The 23116-nt window shown below is 37.7% G+C and overlaps 1 protein-coding gene across 3 annotated transcripts in view; it reads left to right on the top strand.

Annotated features, from left to right (window-relative positions):
- The window catches only part of slc9a9.L (solute carrier family 9, subfamily A (NHE9, cation proton antiporter 9), member 9 L homeolog), a 344517-nt gene that overhangs the window by 8283 nt on the left and 313118 nt on the right, over positions 1–23116 (top strand). For 2 of the 3 annotated variants that reach the window (XM_018263826.2, XM_018263827.2), the window contains exons 2-4: positions 6605–6807; positions 12185–12262; positions 14704–14780. In XM_018263826.2, coding sequence (XP_018119315.1) covers positions 6605–6807; positions 12185–12262; positions 14704–14780 — 358 coding nt within the window. Of the gene's footprint in view, positions 1–6604; positions 6808–10076; positions 10290–12184; positions 12263–14703; positions 14781–23116 lie in introns of those variants that run through there. The other variant, XM_041563391.1, reaches the window with a different exon arrangement.

The following is a 23116-nucleotide window of genomic DNA, read 5'->3' as shown; positions in this document are numbered from 1 at the left end:
ACTTGGATCTCAGTCTGGACTATCCAAGGTTTTTAGGAAAGTGAGCCAAGGTAAGAAAGTAATGGGAATACTAGGGACATATTCACAGGCATAGATTTTTTGACTGTAGTAATTCTGGGATGTTACCTTAAAGGGGTGGTTCACCATTAACTTTACTTTTATTATGTTGTAGAATGGCCAATTCTAAGCAACTTTTCAATTGGTCTTCTTTATTTATTTTGTTTTTTTTTAATTATTTGCCTTCTTCTTCTGACTTTTTCCAGCTTTCAAATGGGGGTCACTGACCCCCTTCTAATCTGGTTTTCCACAGATTGCAGCCTTGCTGTAACTTGTGTTTTGCCGCCTTTCTTACATTTTCTGTGGCCTGCTTTTTACTTTTTATTTAGGGAAAAGAGCATGCCCAGTGTGCCACCCTGGTGTGCAGTATTTTTGTGTACATGATCCTTAAGCACAATGGCACAGAGCTGCTAGTAACCCCTGCTTCCTAAATACCCTTTCCTAGATCATACTGGAATCTCCACAAGCAGTTATGGGGGGATGTAATAAAAGTTGTTAATAATGCAAACATGTATTCCTTTGCACAAAAACATTTTTTGCTTTTATGGGATTTTTACAGTCATTTATGCAAGGTAACGTTTCCCTTTAACTTTACTTAATATGTTGCTAAAAATCCTATACAAGTGAACAAAGAGTGGCAAAATTTCACTCTGTAACTTGTTCTAGTTTCACTCATTGATAAATACGGCCCTTTGTCTTTAAAATGTTTCAGATATATGTGCAGCATTTTAATCATTTATGGCATATGCACAGCGACTGACAACCACTTCCTATCTTGTTCAGGGTCTTGCTGACAAAACCATATATTGCTTTGTGTCTTGGTCTGCTTATTGTGCAACAGTTTCTAGGTCAAACTTCAAACAGTAGTGCTTAGCAGACTAAAATGTCTGACTTCAGTAAACTCGTAACAATTCCTATTTTGAAGGCACGTAGAGAAATCCTTACGTTAGTTAATTGGTAACTAGACTAACAGTGGAAATTGTATATTCTTGCTAATTTAATGTGTCTGTGTGAAAATGTATTTAAACAGGAAAGGGAAACACATTTTTATTCTTTCCTCTAGTAACCATTTAATCTCATATATTGATCTATCTATCTCTCTATACACATGCAGATTTTGGAGGCTGCGAGATAACTTTAAGCATTATGGGCCTCATTTGTCAATGCTGGGCAAATTTGTACCTGGTCAGAATCCCAAAGCAACCTATTGGTGAAGCATGTTTTAGGAGCAGAGAGTGAATGCGTGCAAATGAAGGGAAAAATGAAATGTTCTCTGGTGTTCACATTATCATGTGGCTTAATGCATAACAGCATAGTTGATGATGCTAGCTGAAAAGAATAAATATATTTGGACTATTTTATATACTGTATACTGCAGAATTGCAACCTGATTGTGGACCGCATCAGTTTGTTTTATCCTTGTTATGATCCAATTGTTGGGCCCTAGGGCCCACAATAGGTTCAGCCCGATTTCGCCCACCTCAAGGGCGTATAGGGGAGAGTTGCACTCATTTGGCAACCTAAATGTATGGCCAGTTGCAGAAGTCAATCCCATTTTTAAGACTTAAAATTTTAGAAAAAGTAAAAGGTAAGCACTATTAGTAACATTTGAAATAAAAAAACGGTTGTATACAGTTCAGGGAACTCGCAAAGTTTGTGAATGCTGTGAGGTTATTGTGTATACTTTGTATTCTATTTGAAAACAATAGTTTTAATGTAGACTTTATCTAAACTGTGACATTTCAGTGCTTTCACATCATGTTCAAGCAGATATCTCAGGAAAGGGTGTTTAAGCCACAAAATGTCAGCTTCTATAAATGCATACACTATTAAAGGAGAACTAAACCCTTAAAATTAATATAGCTAAAAATGCCATATTTTATATACTGAACTTATTGCATCAGCCTAAAGTTTCCGCTTCCCAATAGCAGCAATGATTCAAGACTTCAAACTTGTCACAGGGGGTCACCATCTTGGAAAGTGTCTGTGACACTCACATGCTCAGTGGGCTCTGAGCAGCTGTTGAGAAGCTAAGCTTAGGGGTTGTCGCATATTATCAAGCAGAAAATGAGGTTTGTCTGTAATATAAGTTGATGCTACAGGGCTGATTATTAAATTCTGATGCTAATTGCACTGGCTTCTGTGCTGCCATGTACTTATCTGTATTAATTACTAATCAGCCTTATATTGTGACATTTATATTCTATGTGTACTGTATATTGTGAGTTGGTCCCTCAGTAAGTGACAACAGAACAGAGCATGTGGAGTGAATCAGCAGAAAAAAAGATGGGGAGCTACTGGGGCATTTTTGGAGGCACAGATCTTCCCTGCTAAAGGGCTGTGGTTGCCTTGGGCTGGTACAGAGCCGAAAACATAATGTATAACATTTCTAGCCTACTTCTTTAGTTAGGCTTTACTTGTCCTTTAAAGGGCTGTTCACCTTTATGTTAAAGGGGTCGTTCACCTTTCTATTAGTTTTTAGTATGACGTAGAAAGTGATATTCTGAGTCAACTTGCAATTGTTTTTTGTTTTGTATTATTTGTGGTTTTTGAGTTATTTAGCTTTTCATTCAGCAGCTCTCAAGTTTGCAGTTTCAACAGTCTAGTTGCTAGGGCCCATATTACCCTAGCAACCATGCATTGATTTGAATAACAGTTGGAATATGAATAAGAGAGGGCCTGACTAGAAAGATGAGTAATAAGCGATAAATAATTTTGAAGAGCAGAGCAGTTGTTTTTAGATGGGGTCAGTGATCCCCATTTTAAAACTGGAAACAGTCAGTAGGAGAGGGCAAATAATTCAAAATCTATGAATAGATAAAGACCAATTGAAAAGTTGCTTAGATTTATCCATACATACTAAAAGTTAACATAAATGGGATCCACCCCTTTAACTTTTAGTATGTTATAGAATGGCTAATTCTATGCAACTTTTCAACTGGCCTTCATTTTTTTTTATAGTTTTTGGAATTCTTTTTCTTTTTCTGACTCTTTGCAGCTTTCAAAAGGTTGTCACTGACCCTATTTAAAAACAAAAGTTCTTTAAGCCTACAAATTTCTATTACTACTTTTTATTACTCAAATGTCTATTAAGGCCTCTCCTATTCATATTCCAGTCTTATTCAAATCAATGCATGGTTGCTAGAATAATTCGAACTTTATATAACCTTGTTTTTTTAAATGTTTTTTTTATTTATTTTAAAATAAAATTTTAAATTTAACTTTATCTTATTATTATCCGGGTGGGAGGTAGCTTCTCAAAAATCAGATGAGCCCTCTTGCCCCACAGGCTTGCAATTTATACTCTGCTGATGACCCCATGTGCCCATCAGCCATGTAACACCTCCTTACTTACCTGTACAACCGTTCAGCTGATGACCAACTACCCCCTGACATAGTCAGCTACAGGCCTAATTTAGGCCCTCTTTCTGCATTAAAATAGCATGCGGGCGAATTTGTTAAAACTTTTGTTCTAAGTTTATAACTGATGATATACTCAGGTGACAAGGATAACTCTTACTTTCTCACTGTTGTAGCTGAAAAGTCAGTCTTCACTAATACAATTACCTAATTTTTTTTCTACATAAGACCTGTCAGGTTCCAACACGGAACCGAAACATAGAAATAAATAAACCTTGATTTAGATTGATTTTTTTGATTTGTACTGTTTCTGAAATAATCAAGTTCACCATCACTATTTCTCACTCGCCATCTGTTTCTCTTTATTTTCTCTTCATGCAGGAGTTGGGTGTCAGATATTCATTAATAGATCCAATATATCTTATAGGGGGGCTCCTTTTGCCCAGAAGATGTATTAGAGCTCACTCTATTAAAATCACCAGACATCGTGTCTCTCTACATGCAGGATTTGTGCAAAAGACTGTTATTTTGTTTGTACTGGAATCAATTATTTGAATACGCTCTAACACAGCTGCTAGGAAAGGAAGCCCCTCAACATATGCTGAGAGAGGGATAATGAACATAGACTTTATTATCTCAGAAATGATGTAGAATATTTAATTGATTGTATTAAATATACTTATTTCAGTATGATGAAGCTTATGGGGCAAATTTACTAAAGGGAAAAGAAAATTCGTCATCGTGACGTCATTTTGGTGTTTCGCTGATTTACTAACGGGCATTGGCGTAATTACGCCAGCGAAGGAGAGACTCTGGCGCAACTTCGCACTCTAACACCAGGCGAATTTTCGATCTGGCGAAAGAGCGTTACTACGCAAATTCACTAAGTTTTTTGATTTTACTGAATGTTACCTCTGTCGCCAGACTTGCCTTCGCTACCTCAGACCAGGCGAAGTGCAATAGAGTAGATAGGACTTGGTCCAAAAAAAGTTGAATTTTTTTTAAGTCCCAAAAAACGCTGGCGTCCTTTCCTTTTTACAGGGTGATGGGGTGAAAAAGATAGTAAATTTTTTTTTTTGGGTACCCTCCTTCCCCCCTACATTTCCTTACATATGGCACATAAACTATACAGTGGGCTCATGTGTAGGGCAATATAACAACTCTATTTTCTTTTATTAAGGTTCCTTGGACTTGCGTAGTGTAATGGATTTGCTGCAACATATATGTCCATTGAAATGTAACTTCCTGCCATATGCAAATTATCTAACGATTGGTTGTGTATTAAAATCTTGATTGATTCACTTGGATTAAAGTGGTTTTGGTTAAAATTTGTTGTTCTATGTTATAATGACAAATCAAATACTGTAATTCTTAGTGCATTAGTATAGCTACTCAATAGTCCACTGAAATGAGAGCCTCTTGCATTTCTTTCATGACATCAGAATATCATATAAGAATAAATATTTCAGTGATTTTGCAAGGTGTCTGTGTCAGAACTGGGGATTAAATGTCTGGGGTTAATAGACTTTTGTGAACTCACTAGCTCTGATGAGCCTCTTAGGTTTAACCATGTTATTATCAAATATTTATAAAGCTTAGAGGTCACATTCAAGGGGCTATCCTAATTATTTTACCAAGGAATTCAGAATACTCTGAATGGGCATATTGTCACATTTCCCAAAATGTAAAGCAAAATTGCCCATTGAAGATGTGTTTGTGTCAGTTGTTCCAAAAGTGTTATTACCGGACAGTCATTTCTTATCCAGCTTTAAGCTCAGAAGTCTTGGTATGTGTCTTGAGTATTAAATTGATGAGGCTCTCAGAATCTAAGCATAGTTTTGGAATAATGCCAACACCCTTTACAAAGGAGCCACAGGGATAACTCAACTAAGTGATTTTGTCAGCAGCATTGCTCATTTCTGCAAATTATCGCTCACAGTGTCATATCTTATTTGTGATTGATCTGAAATGGGACATGGCATGAAGATGAATTGTCCTTGTCCAAGTGGCAATCAGAAAACAAACGGTGCGGTTATATGCTTCGATGTAGCATTCATATGGGAAACACCGGTATAGAAAGAGTCGGCAGCTGTCTCCTACATGGAGTTGCAGCAATATCACAAACGGTTGATTTGATAGGATTGCAGTGGATAGATCTGTGCGGGACATATCGGAGAAATTGCAGCAGAAATGGCATTTGGGTGGCACCATATTTATCTTAGAAAACTAACAAAATAATGAGAAGAAATCCAATGCACTTTTTCTTTTTTTTAATGTGGATGAATTTTCTATACATATAAGTGAAAGACGGCTGGCTAAAAAAAACTTATTAGCGATGGGTTGCTCTAGGTTACTACGCAAGTTCAGATATGCCCAGTTTTATGGAGCCAAGGATTACATTGTAGTTATTTTGTTTGTTTGTGTAAACATGTAAATGCATGGGATCTATGAAAGATCTATAATCAAGGAATGTCATTCTCCATAGAGCCCTATTTAAGCAAGCTCTTACAATTTTTTTCTGATTCATTTTATGTAACAAATGTTGGTGGCTAAACAAAAGCATTTTTTTCATCTTTAAATGTTTTTATTTACCATAAGATACGATGCCACAAAAGGCCTTTTCCTTATGACTGTTTCCAGCTTTCAGGGGGGGGGCAGCTCGGTAATTCAGAGACAGGGACATTAAACTTTAAAAACGTAGATTTTGGGAAAGCGGTAAAAAATAAAAGATGGAAAGTATTTGGAAAAAGTCTTTGTTTATGGTGACGTTCTGAAACCACTGACAACTGACAAAAAGTGATTGGAAGGTGTATTAAAGGGCTCATAATGCACAAAACCCCAGGTCTCAGGCATTCCAGATAATAGATCCTATTCCTGTAGGATGGGTAGGGACAAGGCATGGGTAGAAGCATGCAAGCCCTTGGTCTAAATCATAAAGTTATATTATACAATTCAAGATGAATGTCTCTTTTAATATGTAAATAAATGAATGAAAAATTGAGACATTCGAGTGTGTTTTAGAACAAATCCAATTGCTGCATTGATGAAAACAAGAAAAACGTTCTGGAAAATAGTCATTCTGTCATTTTGTTACCATTAATAATCACTGAAATTCCTTGTTTCATTCATGCGTTTATTGTGTAATACCTTTTTAGCATTTCAAGTGTGAATTTCCATTTTTATTCAGGTTTGGTTATGGGACTTATAATACGCTATGCAGTGAAATCCTATGATGTGGACAGTGGGTCGGTGTATGGCTGTGATCAGCTGAAAAGTAATGCCCCAGTGCTCCTGATTAATGTTACAGATCATGTCTATGCCTATGAGTACAGAGGTGAAGTCAGCAAGCATAATGTCAACAATCACCAGGGAAATTCTATGCTTCAAAAGGTGAGGGGAAAAGCATAAATAAATGCTGTACTCTACAACTTCTATTTCCATATGCGTAGGTAAATGCTGGCATTGAACCAAGACAGTGCTGATGCCCAGCCTCTGCTAGCCATCCAGTAATATTTGGCCTCTTTTGGAATAATGTATTTTTGTTTTCATCTAGGGTTAAATGAGCTGTAAGGTCAAGCATACATTAGTTAGTATTCTATAATGTGCAGAAGAGAGAGCATATGGATGGGGCTAAGGGCTCTTACAGACGAGCGTTTTTACCTGCGCTCCCCTGCGTTACCGGTTTCATGCGTTCAACTGCAGGGGATTGCAGGAGTAGACGCACTGAATTATTTTCATTGGGGCAGTACTCACACTGATGCATGTAAGTGGCGAACACAGTAAAAATGCAATATGCTGCATCCCAACCTGCGTTTGGCGCTTACATGCGTCTCTGTGAGTACTGCCCCAATGAAAATAATTCAGTGCGCCTACTCCTGCAATCCCCTGCAGCTGAATGCATGAAACCGGAACGCAGGGTGAGCGCAACTGAAAACGGTTGTCTGTAAGAGCCCTAGATTTTAAACAATGATCGTAACAAACTCAACTACACGTTGTTGTTGGGGGCAGTAAAAAAAAGGAAAGGCTCATCTCGGTTAGCAAATCTTCTAACCTATTATGCCAGCCCAGGCTATTCGACTGGTGAGGCCAGCACTACAATGTTTTTTTAAGCACCCAGTTGTTGCATGTGTGCAGGGCTGGGAGCTTTCTTGCATAAAAAGACTTCCATTACAACACGTTCTCTTCAGGATCACATTATAATCGTCATTTCTTTTATTTATATAAATACATTAAAAGCTGTCAACATTGGCTCAGTGCAATAAACTACTGACACATTGCATGCCCATTTTCTTGGCACTTCTTCAGAGTGGACTGGGAGCATGCATAGTATATTATTTGATAGGGATGCCTCAGTTTGATAGGGTTGCCTCTGTTGCAGCACCCTAAAATCCATTAGATATTTCTGAACTAAACTGTTAAGTAACATTGTTTAAATTCTGTCCCCAGTTCAGTACCCCAACACTCCTAGTGCTGTTGCTGTATTCTTCTTCTCCATGCTGGATTGGCTGTGTTTTAGATCATACATACAGGACCTTGCTATTATGGTTTAAAGTAAAGTAATAGCAGTAAACTAAAATTGATTGGGGGGAAATTGAAAAAATAATAGGAACAGGTAAAGTGCCCCATTCCCCTTTAAGACATGTGTTTATTTTACAGTTCATTTCTGGAGTTGCTATTGTGTAGTGATACTGCAGAGTTACTTCCGGAGCAATTTGAAACAATAGTAACACAGTTAATAGCCGAGAGTTTTTCTTATATTGCTGAGCGATCATTTCCTGTTTATTGAGAGGGTCTCGGTGGGTCAGAAAATGTAAACGCTTGTTCTGTGTAAATGTACTGCAGTGTAAATGCAAGCAGTCATTTCATATATTACATGTAAAATGAATAATGTCAGAGTGAAGCTCACTTTGCTATAACTTTTACCTTTTTTACTTCTTTTCTGTACCTTTTAGAAATATCAGAAAATGCATCTGTTTATACCTCTCAAAATGGTTCTTTTCCAGTGATAATTTTTGCTTTTTCCAGCTGATCTTCTGTAACTGAGCAGGAGTCCCAGGCTCTAAAGACTGACTTTGCTCTCTTGCTGTCTGCACATGTTGGGGGTGCACTGCTGAATCACAGACAGCTTTTTATTTCCATCAGCATTTTATTTCCATCTAACGATTGTTGTGCAATGGAACCATGCAGCCTTACTTGCCTGGATTGCCCTCTTCCTGGCTTATGTTTATTTTTGCAACATTTTGTTACATTCTAGCCTGCTATGTTGTTATTCTTTACAGCACCTGCTTTTACAGTTTTTTGAACTTCTGTGTTACTAAGATAGTAAGTGTTTTTACAACTTTACGTGCTGCTTACAAGCTACCTACTTTGGTTGCTTCTTGCACAGAATTGTACACTGAAGTTAAAGGGATACTGTCATGGGAAAACATGTTTTGTTTTTTTTTCCCCCAAAAGGCAACAGTTAATAGTGCTGCTCCAGCAGAATTCTGCCCTGAAATATGTTTCTCAAAAGAGCAAAAATATTTTTTAATATTTAATTTTGAAATCTGACATGGGGCTAGACATATTGTCAGTTTCCCAGCTGCCCCCAGTCATGTGACTTGTGCTGTGATAAACTTCAATCACTCTTTACTCCTGTACTGCAAGTTGGAGTGATATCACCCCCTCCCCCCCCCCCAGCAGCCTAACAACAGAACAATGGGAAGATAACCACATAGCAGCTCCCTAGCACAAGATAACAGCTGCCTGGTAGATCTAAGAACAGCACTCAATAGTAAAAATTCAGGTCCCACTGCGACAGATTCAGTTACATTGAGTAGGAGAAACAACAGCCTGCCAGAAAGCCAGGGTCGGCCTGGGGGGCCCGGGGGCCCACCAGAACTGCTGTCCAGGGCCCCCCTCCGCCCCCTATTCCGATGCGCTTCTCTGCAAGCACGCATAAAGGCACCGGCACCACGCGCATGCGCTGACAGCTCCGCTCGGCATGCATACACTGACGGTGCTGAGCAGCGCCAAAAAATAATAATAAATTCAGTAGAGAGGAGTCTTCGGGAGAAGGGGTCTGTCCTGCAGAAAACAGTTCCATCCTAGAGTGCTGGCTCTTTCTGAAAGCACATGACCAGGCAAAATGACCTGAGATGGCTGCCTACACACCAATATTACAACTAAAAAAGTTGCTGGTTCAGGAATTTAAATTTTACATGGTAGAGTGAATTATTTGCAGTGTAAACAGTGTAATTTAGAAATAAAAACTACACCATAAAAATCATGACAGAATCCCTTTAATGTTTATCTGTAGGATCTGTGTGAGGAGTAATCAAGGTAGACAGCTTGTACTCAGCATGTGAAAATGTGGACCTGGCCTTGTCTGTAAACATCTGCATTTTCAGCATGAGCCACTGTAGGGACTCCAAGCCAGGGAAGGAGAAGTCTAGGTAAGGGTACCCATACAGTAGTATCTGGAAGAGCAAATAAATATTTATAGGACACTAAATGCAACATAAAGGTGTCCCACTGTGCCCCTTGTTCTCTATAGAAAAACATAATTACACATGGAAACCAATTTACCTAGGAGAATTCTACTGACCAAAAGCTTAATTACAGATGCAAGAGAATCGGCCAGTGAGAATGCTGATTCCCAACACTATGTCAGCCATCTTGCTCTTTTCTTACATACAGGGATTATTGTGTCATATTTTTAATTGTAATACACTGGAATCAAATATGAGGAAAAAGGAGTGCTGCGAAACTGTGCTTAATGCTTTCAACTCCAGGAAAAAATACTGTAGCAAGGCACCAGATTTACACCGTTCTGATGCGATTCACATTGCATGATTAGTTTGCATTGTAATGCTGCTGCCGGCCCCAGAGAGGTGGGTGACATTTTATAAAGCAATATTGCTTTAAGAATGTAACGCTGATGTTGCTGGACCATAGCTTCCAGCATGTTTTAACCTTGATAATATGTTAGCTTGGATTTGTTGTTCAGTTAAATGTGGTTGAGCAGTGCAATAATTTCTTTCCCTTCAAGTCGCTGACTAACTTAGAGTTAGAGACAGGGGTGTAACTATAGAGGAAGCAGACCCTGCGGCTGCAGGGGGGCCCAGTAGGTATAGGGGCCCCATGAGGCCCTAATTCATATACAATTTCAATAAATATTGGAGAAACAAGTCAACCTGAAAAATAATTTGCTGTGGGGCCCAGTAATATCTAGTTACGCCACTGGTTAGAGAGCTGCAAAGCAGGAAGTAGTGTTCTGGCTATGATGTTAGACATCCAGTCACTCCAGACTTTATACATTACATTTTTTCCTAACTAACTATATTAGAAACATTTTTTATTTTGCACAGCCTATCTATTTACCAAGTTTTTATTTTTATACTGAACTGTTCCTTTAAAATAACACCCTTTTCTACCTGTTTAAAAGAGCTCAGACAAATTTCTCTCCCAGGTACCCTTGAAAATACTTTTCTATATCTGCCTTTGCCATTTCTACTGGGAGTAGTATATTAGAGCATTCATTACCCTTGAGCTTTCTACCATGTCATTTCGTACCATATTATCTAAAACTAGCATGTCTTATTTAAGAAAAATGCTGTAACCCTTGAATTTATTTGCTCTTAACAGTCTGTTTTTGCCCCTCAAGTTTTTTTCTTCCTAATTTATGCTTGTTGACGGGAGAATACATTAATATTAACAGAGTTATTGGATATGAAATTAACATTTGATTTTGTTTCAGTGAATCTCAAGTAATAGAGCATTCATTAACAGCATAATACTTGAGTCGCAATAGCCATGATTACACTACTCTAAAATTAACTAAATTATAAATTAAAAATCCTTTTAATAAGCTATACCAATCACTATGTAGTTCTGTTATAGCTTATTAACAAGACTTCATTTCTGTGTAGTACAGGCCTTTCTTTCCCTATATTTTATAACTGCACAAAGTTTTCCGAAGTTAACCTATAGCAACCAATGTTAAAAAGATGACTGGTAAATGCTACTTGCTAGTTCCATCCCTGTATAGGTGACCAGACCTGTAGCAAACTTTGCACCTTTCCCACTTGCGACTAGTTGTTGTGGTTTCACCTCCATTAGAATACAATTTACTGTGCTGATCTTTGTGCCTTTAGTATATGGCATCAAATATTGTCTGATTTCTGTGGGTGCAAGTACATGCCAAAATACTTTTTTATTTGTTGCACTTTGTACTCCTGTATTTAATATGCTTTCTATTAAAGAGCCCCTTAAATAGTAGGTTTAGTAGTTTCATTAAAAAGGATATAGTGCCTAGAATGCTAGGTGTAAACAGAAGGAACAATGGATCTTTCAAAGCAAAAGTCACAGATGTTCCTTAAAGGATGAGTAAACCTTAAAAATAAGTGAATGTAAAATGAATGAGGCTGCTATTCTACGAAATGATGCAATGTACATTTATAATTTTTTTTTTCATTCCAAGATATTAAAGTTTACATGTACTGTTAATATGAATTAATTTTGTTACAACAGCACCACCTGCTGGTCATTTTCTGACCAGCCTGGCCACCAAGAAGTCAAGGAAGTTATCAGGAGAAAGAAAGTAGCTGCACTGATGTTCTTTCTGATATTCTGCTTAGGAAAGAGTAGAGAAACGTTTCTAATTTTTTTTCCTGAGCAGAAGAATATAAGAACAGCCTCTTTCTTTTTCTACTTATCCTTAAAAATCCTATGGTTACAGATTTATTAAAAGCTAACATCATAATATTTTAATGTAATTTCTTGTTAGATGACATTTGACCCAGAGGTTTTCTTCAATGTGCTACTACCACCTATCATTTTCCATGCTGGATACAGCTTAAAGAAGGTAAGCATGTCTCCTGTATACAGTATATCTAAATTATATATGCCTGTACATGATTTGATCAAAAAAATTACAACAAGAACTGCTCTGTATTGTGTTCTATTGTCAGATGTATCTGTCAAACACATAATTTATGATGGGTAAGGCAGTGATTCTAAGTGAAGGTTTGGGATCATGCACTTTTTATAAGGAGAAGAAACCAAACTGAGAAGCCCAAGATTGCTGCTGGTGATAAAAGACTTCATAGCAATTCTGCTATGATAATGATAACACTTGTCATGTATGCTCTTATTCATCAGAGAATGGCCAATAGGCAGATTGTAGCAAGGATGCTGCCTTACAGGGCCAGAATTAGGGGGATAGGCAGCACTGTGGGAGCCTGTACTGCTGTAAAAGTGTTTGAGCTACCTGCTAAATATATATGAATTGGGCAGAACTAGATGAAGTTTAGGTCGGTTGGTGATGGGGCTATATAGCAGTATAAATTTTAATATATTACGTTCCCTCAAAACACCCCAGTTTGCCCTACCTGTTCACCAAAAGCAGAGTAGCACAGCTGGGGTTGGCAACTACCTTCTCAAGCTGCTTAAAGGGGAACTATTGCGGAAATGAAAATGTTATATTGTCTTCAGCATACTGAAATAAGAAACTTTCTAAATACAATCAATTAAAAATTCTGTACCGCTTCTGAAAGTTTATCTATGTAAACTTTTCCTCTGTAAGCATCTGTTTCCCCTCATTCTGACTTCATTCAGGAGTTGGGTGTCAGATGAATGATCCAATATATCTTATAGAGGGGGGGGCTCCTTTTGCCTAGAAGATGTATTGGAGCTCACTCTATTAAAATTACCAGAAATCTTGTCTCTCTACATGCAGAATTTGTGCAAAAAGCAGTTATTTTGTTAGATTTTGTTTGTACTGGAATCGGTTTTTTGAGTGAGCTCTAATACATCTGCCAGGAAAGGAACCCCCCCCCCCCATAAGATATATTGGATCATTCATCTGACACCCAACTCCTGAATGAAGAGAAACAGATGCCGAGAGAGGAATAGTGAATATAAACTTGATTATTTCAGAAATAATGCAACCCTTTTAATTTGATGTATTTACAAAGTTTCTTATTTCAGTATGAGGAAGCTTATATTAAATTTTAACTTTTGCGATAGTTCCCCTTTAAGCATGCCGACACACTGAGCATGTGCCATTAAAGCCTTGCTAGACCTGTCTTCAACTGTGCATGTTCAGTTTGGCAGTCACTTCCAACAACAGATGAATAGATACAAGCTTGAGTCACAAATCACATTCTTTAACTCTACATTTTGGGAACAGGTAAGGCAAACAGGGCTGGAAGGGACAGGATGGTCACTAAAGCAGTTGTAACTAAAGTGGTTATCACAAAGGAACAAATACATATTTAAAATGGTTCAGCGTGATATTTAAATACTGCTGCTGGGTTAAATTCGCAAAATGCCATAGTTTCTTTTTCTGCAAACAAGGTTTGATTAACTTGGTTGAAAGCACTTCATGTATATAGTTTTAGGCTAGACCTGTGGGTAGCAGAGTTTAAGAGCTGAATAGTCACTGTTGCGGCTATGTAACCACACAATAAAATGTAGGTCTGTATGAATGCAGGTCAACCAAAGTATGAGAAGTGTATAGCACTCCTAATGCATGGCCATCATCTGTAGCCACATACAACAATAATATGTTGTTAAGGCTGTTTAAATTCAGAGGAAATGAGAAGGTACTTACCGTACAGTAACTCCATGTATGGACAAAATGCAGAACAGTGCTTTAAAAACGTTACTTTTTTACTGCAGTTGTGAAGACATATTCCTGATATATCAAGAGACAGTGGGTCGTATAGCCAGACAACGATCCTAAACACACAAGTTGTTCTACCAAAGAATGGTTAAAGAAGAATATAGTGAAATGGCCAAGTCAAAGTCATGACCTTAATCCAATAGAAAAGTTTGTGGAAGGACCTAAAGTGAGTGGTTCTTGTTAGGTAGTTTAGTTATTGCTGCACAAGGGGGTCTGAGAGCATGATTCACTTACTTTTGCCACACCCAGATATGGTATTGGATCATTTAAAAAAATACATGACCAAATATAATACTTTTTGTTTAATTTATAAGAAGGCTGTATTTGTTAAATAGTTTGTGTCCATGTGGTTTACTGAACACATTTACAAGCTTATCGGACCTACTTTATGTGAGGGTTGAAAGTGCAAAACAAGGGCACAAAGCACCATGTTTTTGCAACCTGACCTATGCTTATCGTTCATAGTCATAAAATGATGCATTAGGACTAGGTGAAGTGCTCATTTAACCTGCAGCCCATGCCGTAAATTTATGTTAAGGCTGTTAACCCATGAAAACATTGCCCGATGGCACATGGAGGGCATTTGATTTTGCCCTATTGACTGTTCTTTTTATCCACAGAGGCATTTCTTCAGAAACTTGGGCTCTATCTTGACATACGCCTTTTTAGGAACTGCAATCTCTTGCATTGTGATTGGGTAAGTAAAATAAACTTTGTAGACATTGAATAGTATTGAATATTATATATTAGCCCATAATTAGATACAGATGATATTTGTTGTTGTTTTGTTCTAGTTACTGATATTTCCATAGGCTACTTTATACCTTGGTATGCAAAGGGTACATTTTGAAAGGGTTACAAGCTGTTTTCCCCCAACTTTTCCTTTAAAAATGTTGATTTTTCTTATTTTATGTAACTTCACTGAATGAGTTACTGGCTCAGCTGATCTTGTCTCAGACTGCCTGACCTCAGCCTTCCTTATCATTTTCCATAACTCCTGTGTTATAATCAAGTCCAACATTTGCACCCCATCCACTGTAAATGAGTCTGTTTGTTTCTTGGAATTTAAATAGATAATATTGTTCAATATCTTCCTTCTATATACATTTATTTTTAAATTAATGCTGGCCATGTCTTCGACATGTAGATGACTTATGTTGAACACTAGCTTTTAGGCTTGGTCCCTGTATACAGGAGCTGTGCACAGCACCCTTGCACTAAGTACACCTTTTTAGGTGCATCTAGGGTGCAGATGGCAGAACAGGTCTACTACTGCACCTTGCAGCCACATCCTTGTATTCAGTGATTTAACTAGATACTGGGTCCCACAACAAATTATTTTTAAGGCCTGCTGAAATCTGCAGGCTGATTTCAGCTCTTGACCACTAGTTTATAATCCCTCGGTTTGTGTGTCACCATAGCAACCATGTAGGTTAGTTGCTATTGGTGCGTGCATAGTGGTGGGAGGGCTTTGGAGGATAGTTGTGGGTGAGAGCTCCTTGTACGTTCTTTCTTTTCTTTCTGAAATAGTGCTTTTTTTGGAACCAACTTGGGTACTACTTTTATACACAGACCCAGAAAACCCAAATATGAGAGCCATATTTCATGTACTCACACACCAATACTCAGATGAGGTAGGAAACGGAGTCCTGTGAAGGTATAGTCTCATCAACAGGTATAACAACTCATAGTACTGGACCCCTCACTGGATAACTTCCATGGATAAGAGCACTAGATTTTATTACCTCCTGCTTTAGACCCTCACCCTACACTAGGTGGGATTTACCTGGGCATTGGTAACCTCAGACTATCTCTCCTTGATGGAGAACAGAACTACTTTGGGGGGCTATTTCTGCCTGACTGGCACTCCTAGTGTGTTGTAGGACAGTACCTTTAACTCAGAGGGTCCCTGCTTCCCAGCTTCACTAAGGTGTTGGCTTACCTTATGGTTCTAAATTTCCTTTCCTGTACTAAGGTCCTCCAGCACTTCTACCTCCCTGCTAAATTGGTCCCTCCTCTTTTTATAGCCAAAACAATACTCCTAATACTCCCGAGCCAATGGGAATACCTCCCTCCCACGTTGCATTATTTCATTGGGACCTTCTGCAAGGTATCGGAAGTTTAGCTACATATAGTTTAACAAATGTTACTCATTTGTGCCCAGTTTCTGTGGGCCAAAATATTTTCTTCTTTATGGAGTTTTTGGGGTTGATCATTTACTTTTACCAGTAAAACTATAGAGTGATGATATTGGTTCACTCACGATATAGGACTTTCACAGATACGTCGCATTGACACATGACAGTTATTTAAAGGGTGCATATTCCAGTTTTCAATCAATTTTAACAAATATTTTAGTTGTTAAAAGTATATTGCACTGGATTGTATTTTGTATAGTTGAGGAGACCAAGTGTGTGTTTAGTGCAATATTTGAATGAGTGTGTCTGTCCCGTTCACCCCCCATCCCAGTGCTCTCATCTAGGAAGTTTTCGTTGCATGAATGTTTTTCTTGTAACATAGATTTTAACGTTGGCAGAATGTTAAATGTCTCTTGTATTACACCAGAATTGCATCCAGCATGAGAAATAACATGGCAAATTCCATTTATTCCTTTTAACAGTCCCAATCTGTTTCCATTAAGTTTCTTAAGGCAAGCTGCATTTTGTCCTCGCTGGTCATATGATTTGATGGATTGTTGAATAGTTCAGCAATGCTATGTATGCAATTACAGTCCAAATTGTGTCATCCCTAGAAATTCCCTGGCTGCTGTTTTAGTATAGTCATGGTTTCCTTTGCAGATATTCTGCTGGAGTTAAAATCCTTCTAGTAGGAAGGAACAAAGAAAAATGTGTAGCTGTATTAAACTTGTTTGTTTGTGCAGGGGCAGCAGATAAGCAAAACTTTTTGGTTGTATAGTGTATATGTAGGGACATTATAGGCCCTTTATGCTTCTCTTGTTGCAATAAAATCAACAGTATGTGAGATCTACCATAGATCAGTGTTACATTTGGGTACAAGAGTGATTGAACTAGGAAGGCTGCACTAGTGACTTCCTGTGTATGAAATCATTGGGAGATTCTTCCCTCAAGGAAGAGAGTATGCGTCCAGAGTTGGAGGTATAAAGCCTTAGTAGAGTCAAGACAATGGACCCTCTGAATGCATTTAGCTAGTGTTGGTATTAGATTCCAAGATGAAGTGCTTTAACATCACTAGATAATTAGACTTATAGATCTGAGATGCTTATAACTCACCCCAAGAGTGTTACTCTTGCCTCCTGTAAGACTGATCTCTTGATAAAACAATGCTGTTTGCAGGCTCAGGGTTGGAGAGGCGCAAAATTTTGAAATCTGGCCCTCACTGTTTAAACCCATTCTGGGTAAAATGTCCTGTCTCTAACCTACATAGTCCCATATAAGTGCGTGAATTCTTTGAAAGTCTGTAAGAGAGACTACATCGCTCCTCCACCTTTCTGCACTGGACATCTCACTCCCATAGCACTAGATGCATCAACAATAGGCAGGGCTATACTCACCATCCATCCTATTTGTGTTGGGTTTATGGGGATTCAAACAGATGGGAACAAAATGGAGCTTTACGGATTTCTAATGGGGGCTTAGGGGATCACTCTTATAGAACAAGGACTTTAGTCAACAGTAGAGGTCTCTAGTCTTGAGAGGTGGGAGGCCATGTTTCAAGTGTAGCTACAGGTATATATATATTATATATATAGGTTGTCTAAGTCCTCTGCTAAATACAATACATAAGAGATGCAGTGTGTTCTTAAATATCTACCTGAGGGCTATACCCATAATAATTTACAGTTAGTTCTGATTAGAAATGCACCGAATCCAGGATTCGGTTTGAAATTCGGCCTTTTTCAGCAGGATTCAGATACAGCCGAATCCTTCTGCCCAGCCGAACTGAAACCGAATCCTAATTTGCATATGCAAATTAGGGGCAGTGAGGGAAATCTTGGCATAAAATAAGGAAGTAGAAAAATATTTTCCCCTTCCCACCCCTAATTTGCATATGCATCTGAAATTAGGATTCTGTTCGATGTTCGGCTGGATCTTTCACGAAGATTCTGGGGTTCGGCCGAATCCAAAATAATGATGGTTCTATAACTCCATGGGATGCCTTTTAATGGTGTGGTTTCACTCATCTCCATTTTAAATGTAATACCAATAACTGTCCAGACATTCTCTACCTCTTTGTAGAAAAACATCACTGAGCATGCAATACAATTTATTAGATATTTTTTACAATTGTAACAATGCACTTTTAATGAGTGAATTTGTCAAATCAGACCTTATTGCTAGGGCTTTGCTAAAGACACTTTATAGAGAACGTATAAATCTGGCCTTAACACAATTATATCATCCTCCTGACACATTAATTCATAAATTCAATATCTGCATTAATAATAAGCACATTCCATGAGAGTTAACTGTACCATTTTAGATTTGGTGAATTGGAAACACTGGACATTATCCCTTCAGTGCAATAACAAGGGCTTGGGCTGATCACACTTTTTGGCAATTGCTTTAAACATGAGACAATCTATGGTTCTGTTATTTCTGAAACTAAATGGGACATTTAATTGTTTGGTCCTTGTGAGGTAGATAAAAGATTACCTTTGCATAACCATCCATCTTCAATCTTTATTGTGACTTTATTGTTTATTGTTAGTGGTCTGTGAGCCGCTAATCCAATTATCTCCTTTGCAAAGACAAAACATGTAGTACCATTCATTTCATTGTGTAGCTCAAGAAACAAAAAAAAACATTACATTTTTCAGGATTAAAAGGCAAAAAGAATGTTCAGCACAATATTAATTTAGCTTGTGCTGAACAAGAGGGTATACTGTCCCTTTAAATCATACTGTGGCTTGTAGGCCTGCACATTCTCTCCACATTTAAGATTTATTTTTTTAAGAAAGAAGCAGGCTAGTACTGTATACACTGGAAAAATACACAGTGAAAAGATAAAAAAAGACCTCTGTTTATTGTGCATTTTGGGGGATTTGGGAAGAGGAACATTTTTGATCAAATGTGTGTTATAAAAAGGGAAGTGATTCTGGTATTCTGTATTTTATTAAGTAGCCAAAGAAAATAGGTGTTCTTTTTCATTAAAGTAAGTAAAAATGGGATTTTATTTTTTTGCCTTTACATGCCCTTTAATTGTCAATATTAGCAAACTTTGACATATAAGTCTTTGCCTGGTCTAATTTAAAATTTCACTGTTTTTAAAGGGGTGGTTCATCTTTAAGTTAAGTTTTAGTATGTTATAAATGGCTAATTATAAGAAACTTTTTTTTATTGGCCTTCATTTTTTTCTTTTTTTTACAATAATTTTATTAATTATTTACAATATTTCACTCTTTCAAATGGGATCATTGACCCCCATCTAAAAACAACTTCTCTGAAAGGCTACAAATTTATTGTTATTGACTACTAATCTTTTTATTCAGGCCCTCTTCTATTCATATTCTAGTCTCTTATTCAAATCAAGGCCTGGTTGCTAGGGTAATTTGGACCCTAGCAACAAAATTGCTGAAATTGCAAACTGCTGCTGAATAAAAAGCTTAATAACTCCAACACCACAAATAATAAAAAACGAATACCAATTGCTCTTCATCATAATAAAAATTAATTCAAAGGAGAACAGCCCCTTTCAAGTACAGAGACCTTGTAATAGAATCCTTTACCTATATTTCAGTCTTGAACTTAGAGATACATTTCTGAATGATCTATTCTTGGCCCAATATTTAGCCCTAGAATACATATTACCTTCTGTTTGAGAAGAAAGTTATTATAAAGCTAAAGACAGTGGCAGAATAATATGGGCAGACGGCAACAAGTAGAAACCACAATCATAGTGTGCATGTCTCAATCACAGGTCAGGATCAGGAAAGGTAACCTTTAGGATAACCTTTAAGGCAACAAGGAAATGGGGAAAAAGTACTGATCAGGGAAGTTGAGTAACATACCAGTGATATATAGCATCCAGACAGCAACAGTTAACGTTTCGGAAGCACCACTTCCTTTATCAAGCCATAAATGTCTGGTCTATGTATTACAATTTTATAGGATATATCAGTACTGCAACCCCTCCCCCCCCGTGTGTGATACCCAAATATATTTGTCCACCCCTTCATTAACAGCTGAAACAGAGGCTCAAATCTCTAACTGCCTCCTGGCTATCTCAAATTGGATGAACCAGTGCCACCTCAAACTCAACCTAACAAAAACTGAACTAATCATCTTTCCACCTAAGCCTGGTCCAAATCCCTTTTTTACTATCTTTATTGATGGCATGCTCATTAAACCTGTCAACTCAACTCACTGTCTTTGACTCCTCTCTCTCCTTCTCTGATCATATTAACACCACTGTCGAAACTTGTCACTTTTTCATGCGCAATATTGCCAAAATCTGTCCCTCCCTTTCATCTGATGCGTCCAAGATGCTCATGCATGCTCTCATCCTATCCCGACGAGATTACTGTAACCTTTTTCAAACTGGCCTCCCTAACTCCCATCTCTCCCCTCTACAGTATGTATTAAACACTGCTGCCAGAATTATCCTCCTCTCATCCAAAAGGGTACAGTCCCTTCCCCTGCTGAAGTACTTATCATGGCTTCCTATAAAGCAAAGAATATCTTATAAACTCCTCCTCATAACCGTCAAAGCCCTTCATTCCTCTGCACCTAACTACATCTCTTCCCTTGTTTCTCTATATGTTCCTGGCCGAAACCTCTGCTCCTCTCAGAGCAATCACTTGGTTGCACCCCCCCCCCACACACTACTACTGCTGTTTCCTGTATCAAACCTTTCTCTCTTACGGCTCCTTATATTTGGAATGCCATTCCTGAATCTCTCAGGAGAGAATCCTCCTTCAGTGTTTTTAAAACAAAACTCAAAAACTAGCTCTGTGAGCACCTGGATAACACCTGGGTTGGGAACTAGCACTTATATGACAGTGTTAATACCTCTCCGAATTGTGTCTGTGTGTTACCCTCCATTTAGACTGTAAGCCCTACGTGGTCGGGTCCTCTAGACTTTTGTTTTCTTGACACTGAGCACTTAATCTGTATTGTAATTATATTCTGTTTTTATGTGAATTGTATTTCTAATTATGCACTTATTGTCACTTATTTCAATGACCCCTTGTTTAGCTGTGCAGTGCTTTGCCCTCAAAGAGCGCTATACAAATAAAAATATACATACATATGTAGAAAAAAGTTTGCTGCGTCCCTTTTACTAACCTTTTCTAAATGTATCAGTAGAGGGTGCTCTTGTTCTATACATTGTTATCAAAGAAAACTGAAGAATTTAACTTTGAGTTCAGAAAAACATTCCAATTGTTGGCCCCCATCACATTTTTATATACAGTTATGGGACCTGTTATCCAGAATGCTGGATAACATAAATTCTTTTTCAAATTTATATTATTTGTATAAATTAGAGTCTATGGGAGATGGCCTTTCCATAATTCGGAGTTTCTGGATAATGGAGCACATTATATCGTTTTTGAATTATTTGTCTTCTTTTGACTTTCCAGATTTTAAATGGAAACTTTAAATTTTAAAATGGTTGTGGTTTTATTGCTACTTTTTATTACTCATCTTTCTATTCAAGTCCTGTTCTATTCATATTCTATTCTCTTATTCAAATCAGTGCATGTTGCTAGGGTAATTTGGACCATAGCAAACACATTGCTGAAATTGCAAACTGAAGAGCTGCCAAATAAAAAGATAACTCAAAAGCCATAGATGAAAACCAATTGCGAATTTTCTCAGAATATCATTCTCTACACCATACCATACCTCCCAACTGTCCTGTTTTTCACGGGACAGTCCTGATTTTAACAGTTCAACCCGCAGTCATGGTTTTGTTACTGAAATGCCCTAACTTTCTCTTTGATCTAATGCACTGAACAGCCACAAAAAGATACAAAGTTCTAACTTAATTGACTTTTGACAGAGAGCCCAGAATAGATACTTTTGTAACAATCTAAGATAAGCAGGTCTCTTGGGAGATACTTAGACTCACAGTTTAAAGAGCAATTCACCTTCTTTAGCAAAACTGTAACAACACATAAAAAACACAGAATTTTGTTTTAATGAAACTTGTTCAGTAGTGTGCCGTTGCACTCAACTAAAGGATACCTAGGTGCAGTAACTGAGAGATCAGTGATGTTTATTTGATATATTTCTTTATTGAAACACATCTGCTGCTAAAATGAAGAAAATGCTACACTTTCTAATTCTATTTAAATATCCTGTATTCTTATTCCACCAGGAGTCTATGGACTCTCTTGGACAGAAGTTTGTAGTTTAGACAATTGTGAGTGAAGCTCTTTATAAGGGAAATGCACTGAGAAGAGAAAAATTTACAGGAAATGAGTAAATCTTCCCTGAAACGTGACTTCCTGCTCTGTGGCTGATAGCTTGATGGATCACATGTTGCCAGTAGAAGTGTCCTGGAATGCAGAGCTTTGCTGTATCATGGTCAGTTTAATGGGCCTGTGGTAGTCACAACTTATAGAGAAAAACAAGATGTATAGTCAAGCAATGACTCAGGGCCAAATACAGACCACAGACTGGATAAATTTCACCTTCTAATTGAAATGAATGAGTAAAAGGTTTTCCCTTGAACTCACTCCGCCATTAAAGGAACCGTAAAATCAAAAAATACACAGCAGCTTGTTTATATAAACTATAATAAATGTGTACAACTGGCTCTAATCCTTGCACTATAAATGACTGATATAATATTAATTAGCATGGAACCATATATCTCTAAGCAATGCAATAGGCTGCAAAGCAAAGTTGAAATGATTTTACCCGATGAAAAAGATGACCTGGGTGTAAAAACTCCAGGTCCGTCGCCTTCGAACTCAATCTATGCAATGTATGTGATGAAATGAAAATAATATCAGCTTCCATCGCACTCACCAAGGACAGCAGTTGGCTCGGGTGCTTTGCTTGAGATGAGGATACAACTAAACAAAACGAGCACGCACTCATGGAG

This window comes from Xenopus laevis, chromosome 5L, assembly GCF_017654675.1.
Source record: "Xenopus laevis strain J_2021 chromosome 5L, Xenopus_laevis_v10.1, whole genome shotgun sequence".
NCBI classification, from domain to species: Eukaryota; Metazoa; Chordata; class Amphibia; order Anura; family Pipidae; genus Xenopus; species Xenopus laevis.
This window is presented reverse-complemented; position numbering and strand designations above follow the sequence as displayed.